This window comes from Bactrocera oleae, chromosome 2, assembly GCF_042242935.1.
Source record: "Bactrocera oleae isolate idBacOlea1 chromosome 2, idBacOlea1, whole genome shotgun sequence".
In the NCBI taxonomy this organism is placed as follows: Eukaryota; Metazoa; Arthropoda; class Insecta; order Diptera; family Tephritidae; genus Bactrocera; species Bactrocera oleae.
In genome coordinates, this window is record NC_091536.1 from 7014459 (window position 1) to 7030413 (window position 15955).

At 35.0% G+C, this 15955-nt stretch overlaps 2 protein-coding genes across 3 annotated transcripts; one reads left to right on the top strand and one right to left on the bottom strand.

Moving 5' to 3' along the window:
* The first annotated feature begins 214 nt into the window (after window positions 1-214).
* LOC106614321 (sphingomyelin phosphodiesterase 4) lies at window positions 215-4778 on the top strand. Of its 2 annotated transcripts, none has more exons than XM_070107952.1 (11): window positions 215-470; window positions 559-858; window positions 923-1465; window positions 1531-1799; window positions 1859-2060; window positions 2196-2299; window positions 2370-2676; window positions 2734-2850; window positions 3257-3379; window positions 3454-3562; window positions 3750-4778. In XM_070107952.1, exons 1-11 carry the CDS (start codon window positions 444-446, stop codon window positions 3941-3943), a joined length of 2295 nt encoding a protein of 764 aa, XP_069964053.1. In that variant the 5' UTR covers window positions 215-443; the 3' UTR covers window positions 3944-4778. The 2 variants fall into 2 exon arrangements, with proteins under 2 accessions (XP_069964053.1, XP_014085483.2); XM_014230008.3 differs by having other exon boundaries at window positions 1868-2060.
* sad (Cytochrome P450 family protein sad) lies at window positions 3775-15646 on the bottom strand. The gene is made up of 9 exons (XM_036373270.2): window positions 15541-15646; window positions 15110-15454; window positions 13989-14651; window positions 6315-6524; window positions 6002-6201; window positions 5542-5930; window positions 5057-5272; window positions 4401-4616; window positions 3775-4317 (listed from the first exon to the last, which is right to left on the bottom strand). The coding sequence occupies exons 3-9, from the start codon at window positions 14315-14317 to the stop codon at window positions 4198-4200; spliced, it is 1680 nt and encodes a 559-aa protein (XP_036229163.2). The 5' UTR covers window positions 14318-14651; window positions 15110-15454; window positions 15541-15646; the 3' UTR covers window positions 3775-4197.
* Between the last annotated feature and the right edge of the window lie 309 nt (window positions 15647-15955).

Genomic DNA, 15955 nt, shown 5'->3' on the forward strand with positions numbered 1-15955 from the left:
CTGAGTATATATGCATTATGTGACAGATAGGGGGTATCAGTATATTGTACATTAGTCAAAATAAATTTAACAAAAAACTTCTTAAACTCAAAGCTATGTGGAAATTAAGTTATATATTATTGTTCGTCAAATAATATTTAAATTTATAGTAGCACTCATTTCCTTTTTTTTTTTTATTTGTCACATACTCTTGTATTAAAGCATTTAATTTGTATAACTTAATTTCCTATTTGCAAATAAAGCAAAATTTCGTGTAACTAAATTCCCTTTACAAACATTTACATCATTGTTCTAGTTATACATCTGGTAGCACAGCGTGTGTGCAACCGGCTGTCGCAGAAACTCTAGTAGTGACAAATTTACCGCCGTTTTGGTAGTAAACAAACTGAATTGGAGGAAAATATTATAATATTAAACAAACTGCAATAGGCAAGCAGATAATAATGGCCTTTTATAACGAAAATCTTGGTGTAAGTACTAATTGCATATAAATAATATCATTAAAATTGGAAAGTAACCTCAAATTACTTGTATGAATTGACCATCTGTTAATTATAGAATCGGATAATGGAGTTGATGAGCTATCCCATACCGGACCGTTGTGTCGAATTGACGCAGCTGTTCGAGCGTTGCAGTCTACGCGAACTACAAGATGTATTCCCAACAATAGTACAATCAGTGTTTGGTATAGGTAGTGGCGGTCTTGGCTGGGGTTTACGTGCCACCACCAAGGAAAATTCGCCAATGTGCTTCGATGTATTGCATGAATTCTTCTCACCGATGGGTCCAATGTTACGGCTGTGCTATCGCCTACTTAATGAAGCTATAAAATTTGAATTCAATTTGGATTTGCTGCCGGTGAGTGCTTCATGTTTATTATGTTAAATATCATCGATTTTTATAACTTTCATTTCTATTGCAGCACAAAGTAAGCGAGATGATACAATCTGGCCAATATTCACTTTTCTATGCGGACTTAGTAAACATTGATCCATTTCGCCGACAAGTCACATCACTTGTACTCAATGCATTTGATTATTATATGCTCCACTATGTTATACACGCTACATTTCCACTACATAAAATGTATCCAGCTGCATTGCAAGTGCATAATGAGCGCATGAAAACGGTATACTTCTTTCTAACAGCTGAATATCTATGCACCTTTCTGCCGGGCAATCCAGATGCGATCGTATTTCCGACAAATATTTGTACGTCAGTTAAGGCGCCACAACCACTGCAGCCGGTGCAACCGCTGCAGCCGCAACGCTCGCCAAAATATTTGAAAATACCAACAAACACCAGTTTGTTTCAAACAGACAGTCCGTCAACGTCAGCGGCAGCTGTAGCGGCTGTGCAGGCCGCACGAAATTGTGATTCGCCGCGTACGCATTGCTGGCGCACAGAATCCGTATTGCATTTCTTCATAGACACATGGCTGCGCTATGACATCGATGAGGCGCGCGTAAGTGCAAGTAGAAAATTAAAAAATATATATATTTTAAATAATTTATTTTCAATACATTATAGGATTTACCGAGCAGCGAATTTATACGCGTTGTGCGTATATTAGTTAAGCAAGTGCATACATTTGCCAATTCGACGCATTTGGATCACACACCAATGGTGATGTTACGTAAACTCGCCAATCCAATGATGAAAACGCGCATTTACCCATTTCTCAAAAGCATTATAGGACGCTGGCCGCTCGATAGTTCATTATCAGTGGTGCTGGAGTTATGGCTCAGCTATATACAACCTTGGCGTTATCTGTTTGATGCCCCAAATGCAGGCTACTAGTGAGCGAATTTGCTTTACTGTGATATGACATTTATATAATTTAGGTAATTGTTTATAGTGGTGGAAGTGGTGTTAATGCTGCCAACAGTATGGCGGCGGGCTCTATTGGCAATGAAGTAGCAGTAAGTCAACGCTTTAGCACATTCATAGCGGAAAATTTGGTTATATATACGCAAATTTTTGTCTACATATTGCCACGTTTCGAACGTCTGGATTTCACAACATTTAGAAATGTTATTATGTTGCATCGTTTGGTAAAGGTACGTGAGAGAAGAATATTTTAAAAAGGGTTTAAATATTAAAAAAGTGTTATAATAGTTGTACAACTGCGTTTTCGTAATTGGTGTGCCTCTTTTATATATTTGTGCTAAATAATATTTGAAATCCCATTCTAGGTTTTCAGTCAGCCTAATCTGCCGGCAATGCTGTGTCAAGCGGAGCAAGCATATATTTGTCAACTCGGCGCGGACTCACCAAGAAAGCATTCCGTTTACGCCAGGTATCATTGTTCTTGCATTTATAACTACAATATTTGCGAAATGATAAATATTGGTTTTTAACTCTTTCAGACAAGGCAAAACTGAATGGGATGGTATTTTCCACGAGGAAAGCTACACACCACTTTTTGGTCCTGCAGTTAAGTGCGAGATTGAGCAAGTTATCAAAACTGTTTGCATTTCACGTTTATATGTGCTGCAAGAAATCGACAATATACGTCTTGATATTGTGGAGCAACGCAAAGCGCATAGCTTTTTGCGTAAAATGTTTGCCACCATATTTGCCGATGTCTCACCGGCAGAGTTGAAATTACAAGAGATTGCTAAAATACCTGATGTACTCGACTTAGCTGTACGCTCATTGTCTGTTATGTTCGATGTAAGTTGTAAGCTTAGCACAAATTTGTTGCAATTAACTAATAATATTTATATATAGGTACGGTTGCCGGAAATTACATTGGAACAAATACACGATCGCAACAGCCCGCAATTAAACATGTCTGCATACGATAGTAGTGATTATTTGGATATATCAAAAGTTTCACCAATACAGGTGAGTGCATAATATTGATTTGAATTGTGGTATGATATATGCTGCTACAACAATAACAAGACGGTGTAATATGTCGAAATCGCGGTTTAGAAATCAAGTGCTTGTATGGAAAACTTTTTTATTTGACAAGATATCTACACGAAATTTGGCCTATATTATTGTTCAAGAAAGCGCTACAATATCCGAACAAATTGTTTAGATTTATACTTTTTATTTAATAAAAATTGCACCTGTGTAGGGTATATCAACTTCGGTGCGGCCAAATTTAACGTTATTTCTTGTTTTATAGATATTTGTTCCGCCTTTTATTTAATTCACAAACTGTTTCTAAAAAAAATCTACCAAATTTTCGATTTAAATACTGTATGTCGATATATATTTGATTGAATAATTTAATATTTTCCAGATGCAAAACAATTTAGCGAATTTATCAGCTACAATTGATCCCGCCACAGTGCCTATAAAGGATTATGAGCTTAAATTCCTAGTGCGCTTTCTGCACAAAATTTCCTGTCGCTTAAATGAAATGGTGTGTATGAAAGACAAGCAATTGAATTTTATGAAAATATAATTAATATTAAAATATAAATCGATTGCTTGCAGTTTGGCAACGAAATTCAAGCACTATGGTGTCGCTCAGACTTTGTCGGCAAATTAGCACGACAATTACTGTACCCGCCCATGACACAGCAGTGGTTTGACAAATCAAGAGGTAATAAACACATCTATTTTTCTTTACCAAAATTAATTTTGCAGCATAAATATTATATTTGTTCTATTTACATACCGTTATGTGTGTATATAGTGTATATATATATATTGGTTTTTTTTGTTAATACATTAAACAAATTGCTAATACAACTAAAATTATTCACTTATTAAAATTGTAACATTTTAAGGTGTCAGTGAATTGTGTGAGGAACGTCTACCCGCCCGTATATGCCTGCGCCCATTGGCCTCATACCAAGTGCTCGGGCTCATCACATTTGCCATGCTGATCGGTTACTCATTATGGCATGCGCCCATTTTCGGACTATTTATTTTTATATTACTATTTTCTATATACATCACTATACTAGCATTATTTGTGTAACTGTATATATATACATACATGTATATATATATATATATATATATTTAGCTACATAATTATTGTCCTTAACATTCTCTTATGCTCCTTTTATATTTAAAATTTCGTAATATTTTATATATGTATGTGTGTTTAAAATCTAAACTGAGTGCAAAGAATATTATATACTATATATTATATATATATATATATCTATATATATTGATATACTGAATATATACACGTGTAGTGTATATATGTATATGTATTAACTAATACTATGCGATGTCACGAAGTTTTATTGCCAGTCGTAATGGCTGATCGGGTACCGTTACCAAACGCAGCTTGCAGTCAATTGGTGTTGTATTGTTACATTGCAATTTAAAGTTGCTTATGACCTGAAATATGCAAGAATATGTTAGAAAATTGAAAATCAGCGCACAATAATTGCCGAAATTATAATATGTAAAAGCACACTTACCGACGCCAGTAGGCAATGCATTTGTTTCATCGCCATGCGTCGGCCAATGCACGAACGATTGCCGATGGCAAATGGTAGGGAGCCATGCGATTGCAAGACTTCACGTAATTCGCCGGTTTCCTCATTGCGTTGCCAACGCTCTGGTTTTGCCGTCTCTGGATCGGGGAAATGTTTGGGCTCACGACCCGCTGTATACAAGGAGAGCAGCACCAAGCTCTGTTATTTATGGGTTATAAGAAAAACGCGGTTAAAGGTTAGCAATACAAAATTTTAATAAAGAAACTAAATGTAATTTAAGGAAGATAGCAGAAATGTTATGCAATAAAAATATGATGTAAGTGTAAGTTCGCATTTATATTTACATTAAAATAAATTAAATGTATTTTTTCAATTATTTTCAGGTTAGAAAAAAATTTTATAAAATTTGTTATATTTTAAAATTTATAACCGCAAGAAATAAGCTATGCAAAATATAAAACGTCTAATATAAATATCTGCCGCTTTGCTGCACGGATTTTGCATTACTTGTTTTAGTTAAAATAACAATTATTAATTAAAAAAATCATTACATGCACTATCAAGCTCACCTACATTTGTCATACAGGTATACGCATTAATAACGGTTATGTTTTATATTTATTATTTCACATACATACATTTCTTTCGATTTGATAGCCGCCAATATTCGCCTCAGTGTCTAAGTAGCGCCCTATAAATGGTGCAATCGGATATAAACGCATAGTCTCTTTAATGAGGCCATGTACCAGCATATTGCCGCGCCCATCATGCGCAGCCATTTCCTTCGCCAAACGCTCCTGCATTTCCGTATTCTGGGTGAGTATATAAAATGCCCATTCTGTTGTGTAGGCTGTCTGCAATAACGGAATATTGATCGAAAGACAAACGTTAATCGGAGTTTTGGTTATCTTGATTTAATTTTTATAAATTTATGTTATAAGTGTGAACATTTTTGGTTTGATATTTTGCAGTTTTTAGCATTTAATCGAAACAAAATTCTTTTATATGTCAAATTAAAAATTTTCCATACAAAAACTTGATTTTGATCGTTCAGTTTGTATAACATGGATAATTTATTTGGAAATGCATGATTTCTTCAGAGTATAAAAAAAAAATTGCTTACCGTATCGCCGGCGGCAATAACCAAATCCACAAATATGCGCTTAATCGTATCCAGCGGCATGTCGGCCAAAATGAGTTTCTGGAAGAGTGAATCTCCACTGCAATCGTGACAGTCGACGCCATTTTTCACACACAAACCATTTGTAACGGCTTCTGGCAATTCAACAAATAGATCGATCAAATCGTTACCCTTCTTCAGCACCGCTGCGACGCTCGCCTCAAAATCACGCCAAATACGCATATTGAAACGTTTGGCCAATTTTGGTGGAAAAGTCATAAGCGCCGAACTAGTGTCGAATATTCTATGCACAATGCGTGAGAATTCGTCCATCGTCTTGGCCATATGCGCATTCTCTGCCGCTGAGACGCCAAACATGATGGTGCAAACCACTAAAAGGTAGAAGGGTAGTTCCGAGAGTTATTAGGGAAAAGAGTTTGTCTTCATATGTAAGCCAACTCACCATCGATTGCCCAATAGTAGAGCTGCTGTTCGAGCTCCAACAGTTCGGTGTAGTTGCCTTGCGCTTTGGCCGCCTGCGCCTTCCATAGATTCACCAAACGCTGCGTACACGCTTCGATGTGCACATCCATCCACTTCATGGTGCCACCGAGCAGAAAACGATTTAATATGCGTCGGTTATGTAGCCATTCGGCGCCCTCCCTAAACGATTGAGATTAGGCGATAAAAAGAATTAGAAGTGTTAATGAAATTCAGGCAAATACATGCAAGTGTTGTTGTTTTTTGTTTTTTGTATTTTGTTCGTCTCAACTCACATGAAGAACAAGCCGCGCTGACAATAGCGCTGTTTGTTGTATAAAATCCACGACTCTGGCAGCGGATGACGTGGGTATTGGCCCTCATATTGAAATACCGCACGCATTTGACTTGCTGATGAAACAAATATGGCATCCTGTACTCCGCCCAGACGTTCGTAAAATATTGGACCGAGCTCTTCATGGCGTCGTTGAATGTATTTGTGTAACCTAAAAAAAAAAAATTACAAAAATAAATCACTTTTTTGCTTAAAAATTACAAAAACCCAGTAGGCGACGCTACCGGCAGGTGAACTTGCGGCGACTGACTGTCGCTATAGTTTAATGAATCAAATATTTAACATTTATATTAAATTTCTATGTATTTATAAAAAAATAATAATCTAACAGAAACAGTCCTTGTAAAAGTATGTGTAAGCAAGTATAACAGCTTAAAATAAAAATAAAAATCTTCAAACTATTGCTACAGGAGTGCAATGCAGCCTCCAGGCATTGCAAATTATTTTTGGTACTAAAACAAAAAAACATAATATACTTATACAAACACATATAAACATATATCAATATAAATATATATGCGGACACTTAAAATTCCGATATTGTCATTGAAAATTTAAGCTGACCTTCAAAAACACCGATTTAAGTTTCCGTTGTCAAGTTTATCTTAAAAGTAAGCAATTTGAAATTCATAAATCCTTGCTTATGTAAAAAAGCTTGCGACTTTGCAAAAAAGTGGCCATGAAATCATATCCGCTTGCTAACGGAGAAGAGCACGTGTTAAATGTTGAGTATAAAAAAATCGATTTATGTAAATCGCGCGACATTGTTGCTATTCATATACCTTAAAAAAAATGTTATTCGCTGGCTTAAAAGCCCTCAGGAAGTCGTAGCAAAATATTTACAAAATAGCATTGGCTTCTTATTTTTTTTTAACTTATGTTGGTGACCCTACTTCTTAATGAAGAAACAATTGAATTTTCAGTTTTTTCTTCAGACAATACTCTGTGGAAATTTATACATAATATAATAAACATTTCAGGTCAGCTTAAAGAAGAACACAGACAGAAGGTTATAAATATAGAAAACGCGCTATTGTGACGTCACTGAACAGCTGTTAAATTAAGCTGTACTATGTTATGTTATCTTATTTCTATATTTTATCAAGCGTATGTGTGTATAAAGTCAAATAAAATAATTATTTTAAAAAATTTTCTTCGTCTATTGTTGGTAGCCGGTATTTAAAGAATCGGTAACAAGCGAAAATCACTGCTCTCATTTTGAGAATCGGCTATAATGGAAGTAATTGTATACTCGTATATAACACGAAAACCGATAGTAAATTCTGTGTGTCTAGTACGTGCATATATGATAGCACTATTACAATATAATAGTCCGATTTTATCGTTTCCTGCACATTCCTTATCAATTATAAATATTTTTCTTTATGCCAAAAAAGCCGCGACTACGCATGACTAACTTTCTTACGTAGGCTTTCTTGATTTTGTCATGTACTTTTGTTTCGAAGTTATAATTCTAATGTTCACAAAAGGCATAAAAATGCTGTTAAACAAATGTAACGAAGCCTCGCTTAATCACAGTGATCTTGTTGCAAGCCATATGAAATCGATTGCGATTTTTTTTTTCAAAATAGATTTAACTCAATATGATTTATCGAGGAGCCAATAACTACTTTTAAAAACATGAAAAAACGTTAACTTCGCAGCTATAATACCCTTCACAAATATAAAAGATACCTTACAAGAATTTCGATCGGCCAGTTTGTATCGGAGCTATACCCTAAAATGATCCGATCTAAACCGTTTCTTCGGAGATTGCACCATTGCCGTGGGTAATAATCCATACCAAATTTCTTGAAGATATCTCGTCAAATGAAAAAGTTTTCCATACAAACATCTGATTTCGATCGTTCAGTTTGCATGACAGCTATGTGCTATAGTGGTCCGATATCAGCGATTCCGACGACAAATGAGCAGTTTCTTGAGGAGAAAATAACGTGTGCAAAATTTCAGAACGATATCTCAAAAACTGATGGACTCGTTCACATATACACAGATAGACGGATATGGCTACATCGACTCAGCTCTTCATGCTGATCATTTATATAGTATATGCTTTATAAGGTCTTGGTCGCTTCTTTTTGGGTATTTCAAACATGGTGGCAAACCTAATATGCCCTGTAAAGGGTATAAGAAAATTATCTAGGGCAGTCAAGCCTGTAAAAAAAGTGTGAAATAGCAATCGGTTAGAGTTTCCCTATTTACATAAAAGGGAACGAGACATAGATAAGTTGAAACATCGTGAACAAAATAACCTATACAATCAACCAAAAACGACTGAAAGTTACGAATTCATATTCCGTTGAAAACCATAATAAATGCCCAAATACAAGAGCTTAGGCTTGTTAGATATGGACAATTGTGTACAAAATAGTAAGATAGATTAAAACAACCAATATTTCATACAACAAACAGAAACAAGTGAGGATTGGTATTCAGACTTAATTTTGTCAACAGACGCTATTCGTTTTAATCTTTAGGTTCGATCTCGATTCATCATTCATCAATCTGAATGCATTTACTAACAAAAAGAAACTTTAACTTCGGTTGCACCGAAGCCATAATAGCATTCAAAAATACAAAACATTCCTTACACGAACTTGATTTTGATCCGTCAGTTTGTGTGGCAGTGCTATGCTATAAGGACTCGATCTGAGCAATTTCTTCGGGGATTGCACCGTTGCCTTAGCTAATCTATGCCACATTTCGTGAAGATATCTCGTTAAGTGTAAAAGTTTTCCATACAAACATCTGATCTCGATCATTCAGTTTGTATGCCAGCTATATGCTATTGTGGTCCGATATCGGTGGTTCCGACAAATGAGCAGTTTCTTGGGGAGAGAAGGAAGTGCTCAAAATTTCAGATCGATATCTCAAAAACTGGGTCTACTTCGCATATATACAGACAGACGGACATATCATTTATGTACAATATGTATATATTTTATAGAGTCTCCGACGCTTTCTTCTGTGTGTTACAAACTTCGTGGCAAACTTTATATACTCACTTGAGGTATACTCTGGTGTGTGGTATTCCATTAAAACTATTCATAAAATTTGTAAAAATGTTAATTTCGTTAAAGAAAATTCGCAAACTCTTACAACTTTTTCTACTTACTTACAATTTTCATTCTATAAGCTATACCAAAATTCGTATACCAACTGCGTTTGCTTTAATTTCACTACATTTCATTCCACTTGTTTCATATGCCTGCTCCGCTTGTTCGCCTACTGGGTTCAGTTGAATTTACGAAAAATTTGAAAGTCAAAATATTTTACTTTCGTCACTCAAATTGATTTATTCCCGATATGTATGCGATCAACCGCCCAGAATTTTATAAATGGACTTGTGTATACATAAGTACATTTTGCCACCATCTTTGAGTTCGTGTGTGTGTGTGTGTGTGCGCGCGAAAATTGCCTACACCTTTTTTGCGAAATGGAGTTTCAAACAGTGAATATGAACTTCGCAGTTTTTTTTTAAATAAAATTGCAAATTTTTAGTTTAAAGATGGCGTTGTGGCACATTACAAACGGTACGTTATATCTGCATGCGCATACATACATATGTACATACAAGTATATACCGGCGGCCATACTTGTAAATTCTTTGCTAACATGTTCCTATAGCTTTGTATGCTGATTCAATAAAATATGCGCATAAAATTTCTGTTCGCTATCAAAACTTAACTGTCCTGTACTCCTCGGTAAGAACCAAAAACAAAAAAGTAACATGGCATTTAAATTGACGCAAATATAAAACAAAAATTGCTTAGAAGTCAAAAATTCTAACCTAAAAATAAATATAACATGATCCTTTAAGTTTTAAAGCACATCCCAATCGTTTATAGATTTCATAAAAAGATATCGTCAGCGTTGCGAATTTGTTGGTTTTTCGCTTTTAAAATTTTCCGCTTTTAGTAAACAGTTTTTTTGTCGATATTGGAATTTGAGCTCAATTATGAATAGGACTTTTACAAAATATACATATATGGTTTTTAACTTAGTGTGAAAATATGGGAATCCGATATTTTTTCGATTAATTACGTTAATAGCATTTATTTATTTTATTTCTTAAAAAATAGAATGGTAGCTTAAATCTGGTAACTGCGCACTTCACCAGATTATTGTATATATAAACAATGATTCGAGCTTATTCGCCTAATTCACTCGGTTGAAAGGATACTGAATCTTATTAGAAGCTTTTTCCTATCAGAAATTCCGTCGGTGGCTTTATATTAAGGATGTACTCTATCTAGCCGAGAGGTACGCATTTCGAGTGTTTGTTTTGAAATATGTACATTGTTATATAATTTACTATTCATTTTATTTTATCATTTGTTTATTCATACGTATGTATGTATGTCAAGAGTACGCAAAATACATTTAAACAATAATTATTTTTAAAAAGTTTGAAGTAGTAGTGCGGGAGGAGGATATTGGATGCGGGTCCACTGACCCATCAATTTATTGATATTATATATATATGTATATATATATTTTTTGTTGATGTTAGCGTTTATTGAGAAAAAGGTTGTAATTATGGGAAATGCATTGTTTTTTATAGCAGAAATTGTTTCAATAAAACTTGCTCCAATCTACCGCGTTGTCTTTTATAGCTTGACATCTTTGATGATAATTTGCAACTAAATTTTTCGCATATTGAACACGAAGCGACCACCAAGTATGTTGGAGTAGCCGAATGAAATGTTTTGTTGACGTCAAATGTTGTCTTGATATTTTGGCTTTCATTAAAGCCCAAACATTCTCCATTGAATTGGTGTCTGGTGACTGTGATGTCTACTATAAAGTAACAATATGGTTTTCTTGTTTCCATTAAGTACAGAGTCTGCTGCTATGTTTCGGATTATTGCTATCTTGCAGTATCGAATCATGGTTATTTTTGCTGTAAAGTATTTAAGCTGACTTCCGTAAACCCTTTATTTCTAATGTTTTTACAATTTCATTCCAACGGTGTTCAAGTTTTCTAGGAAGCGCCTCAAAACCTCCAATCCATGGACAGAGAAGCATCCATAGATATGCACCCTTTTTTTGAAAAATATTTGTCGTTTTTTTAGCCAAACACGTCTCAAGAGGTTGAATAACACAAAAGTTGACTCATCTGTAAAGATTATATTGTTTTCCTGCGCCCAACGTAACCTTTTTTAATGCGAATTTTTGAAAGTAAATGTCTGACAGATCTCCGAAATCTGTACCGTATCGCATTTAGAGATATCCCTTTTTAAACAATTTTCTTTTAGATTCACTTAGACTGAGCAGTGATTTTTTCTCAAAAAGAAAAAAGATTTTTTCTCAAAAGAAGAATTTTTGAAAGTAAATGTCTGACAGATCTCCGAAATCTGTACCGTATCGCATTTAGAGATATCCCTTTTTAAACAATTTTCTTTTAGATTCTCTTAGACTGAGCAGTGATTTTTTCTCAAAAAGAAAAACAATTGCTATGCCCTTACTTTTAAACGTCACTTGAGTCTTTCCTCTTCCTGGCTTGTCATCTACTTTTCCAGTTTCTCCATAATGCTTAGACCATCTCTTCACAAATGTACAACTCGTATTTAAATACTTTGCAGTTTTTTTAATAGTCCATTTAGGACCTTTAGGTTAGGTTTATGTTAGAGAGTCTGCTTCAAATCGTTTCTTAACTGAGCACTAATTTTTCTTATTTCACGGCACGACGTTACACATTACGAAGATCGAAAACAATTGATCGAATTATACGCGTCAGTGAAAAATTAAAATAGTTTTGCACGAATTAATCGCTCAAAGGAAAAACGTTAGTTTTTGAAAGCATATAGAGTGCTAATACTAGATAATAATCGTGTAAAGCCAGCTAGAAAAAAAACTGTAATAAAATTTTGCAGAGTACCAAGCCCTTCGGAGTACTCCGAGCCTGAGGGGATTTGTCCCCGGTCTTCACCTCTCTCTCCTTCACTGGTTTTAGGTGTTACAAACAAGCAAGAACAAATCTATAATATTCAGTAGCAACATGTTGCGAGGTTAATTTTTTCTAAAGTGCAGTATTAGGTCAAAATGCTTTCGGGTCATAGTTCGATTGATCACTTTCATTTACTTTTCAAAAAATGCGGCATAAGCATACAGTTTATTCGAGATGGACCGGTGAAGTGAGCGTTAATATACAAATGTATTGGTGGGAACATTTGTTGTGAACGAGGCTTAATTTTTTTTTCTGTTTTGTTGGCATGACATCTGTCAAACATTTGTAATAACCTTACAGTCATTGAACAAACAATATCATATTTTTCATTGTGTTAAAAGTGTCAAATTTTTTACAGGAAAGTGATGGTTTGCGGAAAGCATTAATTTTTTATTTCCATTTGAAAAAAAGTGCTGCAGAGTCACATCGAATTCTTGTCGAGGCGTATGGTGATCATGCTCTATCAGAACCAACATGCAGAAGTTGGTGTCAACGTTTCGGAGATAATGATTCTAATGTGAGAAATGAAGAACGTGGAAGACCAGCAAACAAGTTTGAAGACGCCGAACTGCAAGTAATACTGGATGAAGATGATACTTTGAGTCTAAAGCAAATAGCAGCCATGGAAAGCTATGGGAAAGATCCAAGATGGGGGTGTAAAAAGCAATGGTTAATACTTTGAATAATTTACTTTTTACTTTCCCATTCAAAATAAGTATTTCATTTTCACAAATACTGGTCAACTGGTATATGTAACTGTGTGTTTTACGAAGTTAGCATTGAAAAGCCCAAACTGCAATCGGTGGGTCATTGATTGTTTTTTGTAATAAAAAGTAACCGTTAAAAAATGATAACGATTTCCAAAATGCATCCAACAGCCTTTATGAAATTTCTAAAATTTAAAAGTAACAAAAACGACGTAGACGGACAGATCAATCAAGCGAGCTCGTCATGCTGATCATCATATAAACATTTTATAAGGTTTTCGAAGTTATATTATTACAAATAGTATTACAAATTCCGTGGCAAACTTAATATACCCTATTTAGTTCAATGTCAGTTATATGCTATAATGGTCCGATCTAAACAACTAATCTAAACACTTTCTTAAGAAATACGAAATACTTTTTGAACAAACCTATATATATATGTATATATATATTTTTTTTCATTCTGAGTGCTACAAACTTCTTGGCGAAATTACGCAAATATGCATAGGTAGGAATTGAATTTGTATTGAGTTTTATGTAACTGCCTCAGTAACTATAAATTGAGCTTTTAAATACAAATATTATATATGTATATGCGATAGTGTATAAATAAGGCGCTTGTAATTTAATATGAATACTACTTTTCGCACTTTACTTGCGCTTATTTATTTATGTAGCTAATTATTCAAATGTTTTATTCTCTTTTTTTAGTTTTTTATTCCTTTGTCGACTTTATGTTTCAAGAAATTTTACACAATCCAACCCAATTAAAGCCATTTGTTAAATGTACGGTTTTACATTTATACTTGTATATAATTTAAGCCATTTGTTAAATGTACTTTTTTACATTTATACTTGTATATACATAAGTAGTACAAACACAAAAAGTCACACAAAACCCATTAATAAACAATTTATATGAAAGTGCACTCACTGTTGTCCACCGCCAGCGGCTACTAGATCCCAAAACGTGCCAATTAATGGCAATCCTTTCGGCCTTGGCAACTTCCGCATATCCTCTGCCGACTTCTCAGCTTTCGCCTTCCACGGCCAGGCCCCCATGTTGGGTGATGACAATTGTTGTGTTGCTGTTATGCTGCTCGGCTTCGTCGTCGCTGTGATCGAAATGGTCTCTGCTGTTGATGGCGTTAAGTATTCACCTTCGCGCAGGCGATATTTATGCGTTCTACCGCATATTACCAGCAGACGCAACCAGAAGGCGCGCAAAGCATTTAACACCACCGATGGCAACAAATTCAGCATTGTGACGATGCGCACGCTTGTATCGAATTCTAGTGGCAATTGCAATTTTTTACAAGCCCTAACTCAGCACTGTGCTCGCTGCTTGCTGGCCTGGCGCAAGCCTGGCTATATTACCACTAACCGTACGTCGATATTCTGCTGTTGGTGCGCTCTGTTGCTGTTAATGATGTTGCCTATGTGCGTTGTATGGCTCTATGGGCTTTTGGCATACTACAAATGCTGTTTCGGCAAAAACTTAATTTTTTTTTACTGATTTTTATTATTTTTTTTAATTTACGGCTTTTTACTTATTTCCTTGCTGCTTCTTATGATGTGTATAGGCTTTTGCCGGTTGCTATTCTCGTATGATTATTTAAAAAAAAAAAATATTTTGAAAAAAATTATAACGCGTAATCGTCAATTTTGGGATCGAGCATAAAATTGCGTTGGTTAGTGGAAATTAAATATTTCGGTTTCTTATGCAGTAGGCGAGGGCTCGTTTGGATATCTTAGAGTAAGACGTTTAAGTTTAAAACAATTTATAAAAAAAAAAATCACAAGAACGTCAATTAACACCAAACACAATAACGAACTTAAATTATAATTAATTACACGTAAAAACATGTACAAAATTTTATTTAAAAAAATCACACATATATTTGAAATTTTTTTTCTATTTTTGTTTTCTTAATATAATGTTAGATTATTTATTTTCATTTGTTTTCACTATTCATTTGACTTAATTTCTTTTTAATACTATAGCTGCCTCCACGCCGGCTATATAATGTGTTTTATACTCTACTCGCGTCTGACCGTTCGGTAACTATTGTGCTTCTGTGCTGCCTTTACTATCGGCGCTCACTTAATGATTATAGGTGAGCATAAGTTCTTGACGCGTTCACCGTTCGTGGTCATCTGAAACCGATCGAGCAGCTGTGCCGCATGTTAAAGGCGAAGGCGAAGCCAAAATCCAAGCCAAAGCCAAAGCTAAACCATAACTAAAATCGTTGTCGCTGACATCGTCGCAGTAGCAGTAGCAAGCAATGAAAATCACGAAAACCACGCCGAATCCGAAACCCAAACCCGGTGTCCATTTCACACAGCTGTGCGGTGCGTAGAGCGAGGAAATTTCACTGCTTGCTCAATGTTACAATAAAACTAAATAAAAAAAAAAAACAAAAAAAAAAACCATGAAAAATGCGCTGAGTAAAAAGAGGATAAAACCTCTAATTATGCATGCATACCTACACACACACAACTAGAAATATGCGTTCGTGTGCTGTGCGCCAATGCCGATCAGCGTTATCAAGCTGATCTAATAATGATCGTTATCGTCGGACGTTCTGGCAGCAAGACGATCTGCAAATGGAAATGCGGGAAAAGTAAAAGGTGAAATAACATCAACAACACCACCAACACTAAGCAAGAAAATAATGTAATAATATAGCGTGTTTTGGCTAGGTAACGAAAGTGATGATGATGACAATCAACAAAATCCAGATTGTAGCCATTCGTATTGTAAGCACCACGTTTTATTATGTGACCATGATTACATTAAGCAGGCCAACTTTTTCACGCGTTGTCAGCAACAACAATGTCGACACTTATTTATTGGCATAAATATACCATATACATACATATATAGAGTAAAGCACCTAA

Bases quoted from the DNA above. Each gene is read 5' to 3' on its own strand.
- LOC106614321 (XM_070107952.1), top strand. From the start codon at position 444: ATGGCCTTTTATAACGAAAATCTTGGT. The intron at 859-922 runs GTGAGTGCTTCA...TTTCTATTGCAG, and splicing joins TCAATTTGGATTTGCTGCCG to CACAAAGTAAGCGAGATGAT. The intron at 2,061-2,195 runs GTACGTGAGAGA...ATCCCATTCTAG, and splicing joins TGTTGCATCGTTTGGTAAAG to GTTTTCAGTCAGCCTAATCT.
- sad (XM_036373270.2), bottom strand. From the start codon at position 14,317: ATGCTGAATTTGTTGCCATCGGTGGTGTTAAATGCTTTGCGCGCCTTC. The intron at 5,931-6,001 runs GTGAGTTGGCTT...TCTACCTTTTAG, and splicing joins CTACTATTGGGCAATCGATG to TGGTTTGCACCATCATGTTT. The intron at 5,273-5,541 runs GTAAGCAATTTT...CCGTTATTGCAG, and splicing joins TTATTGCCGCCGGCGATACG to ACAGCCTACACAACAGAATG.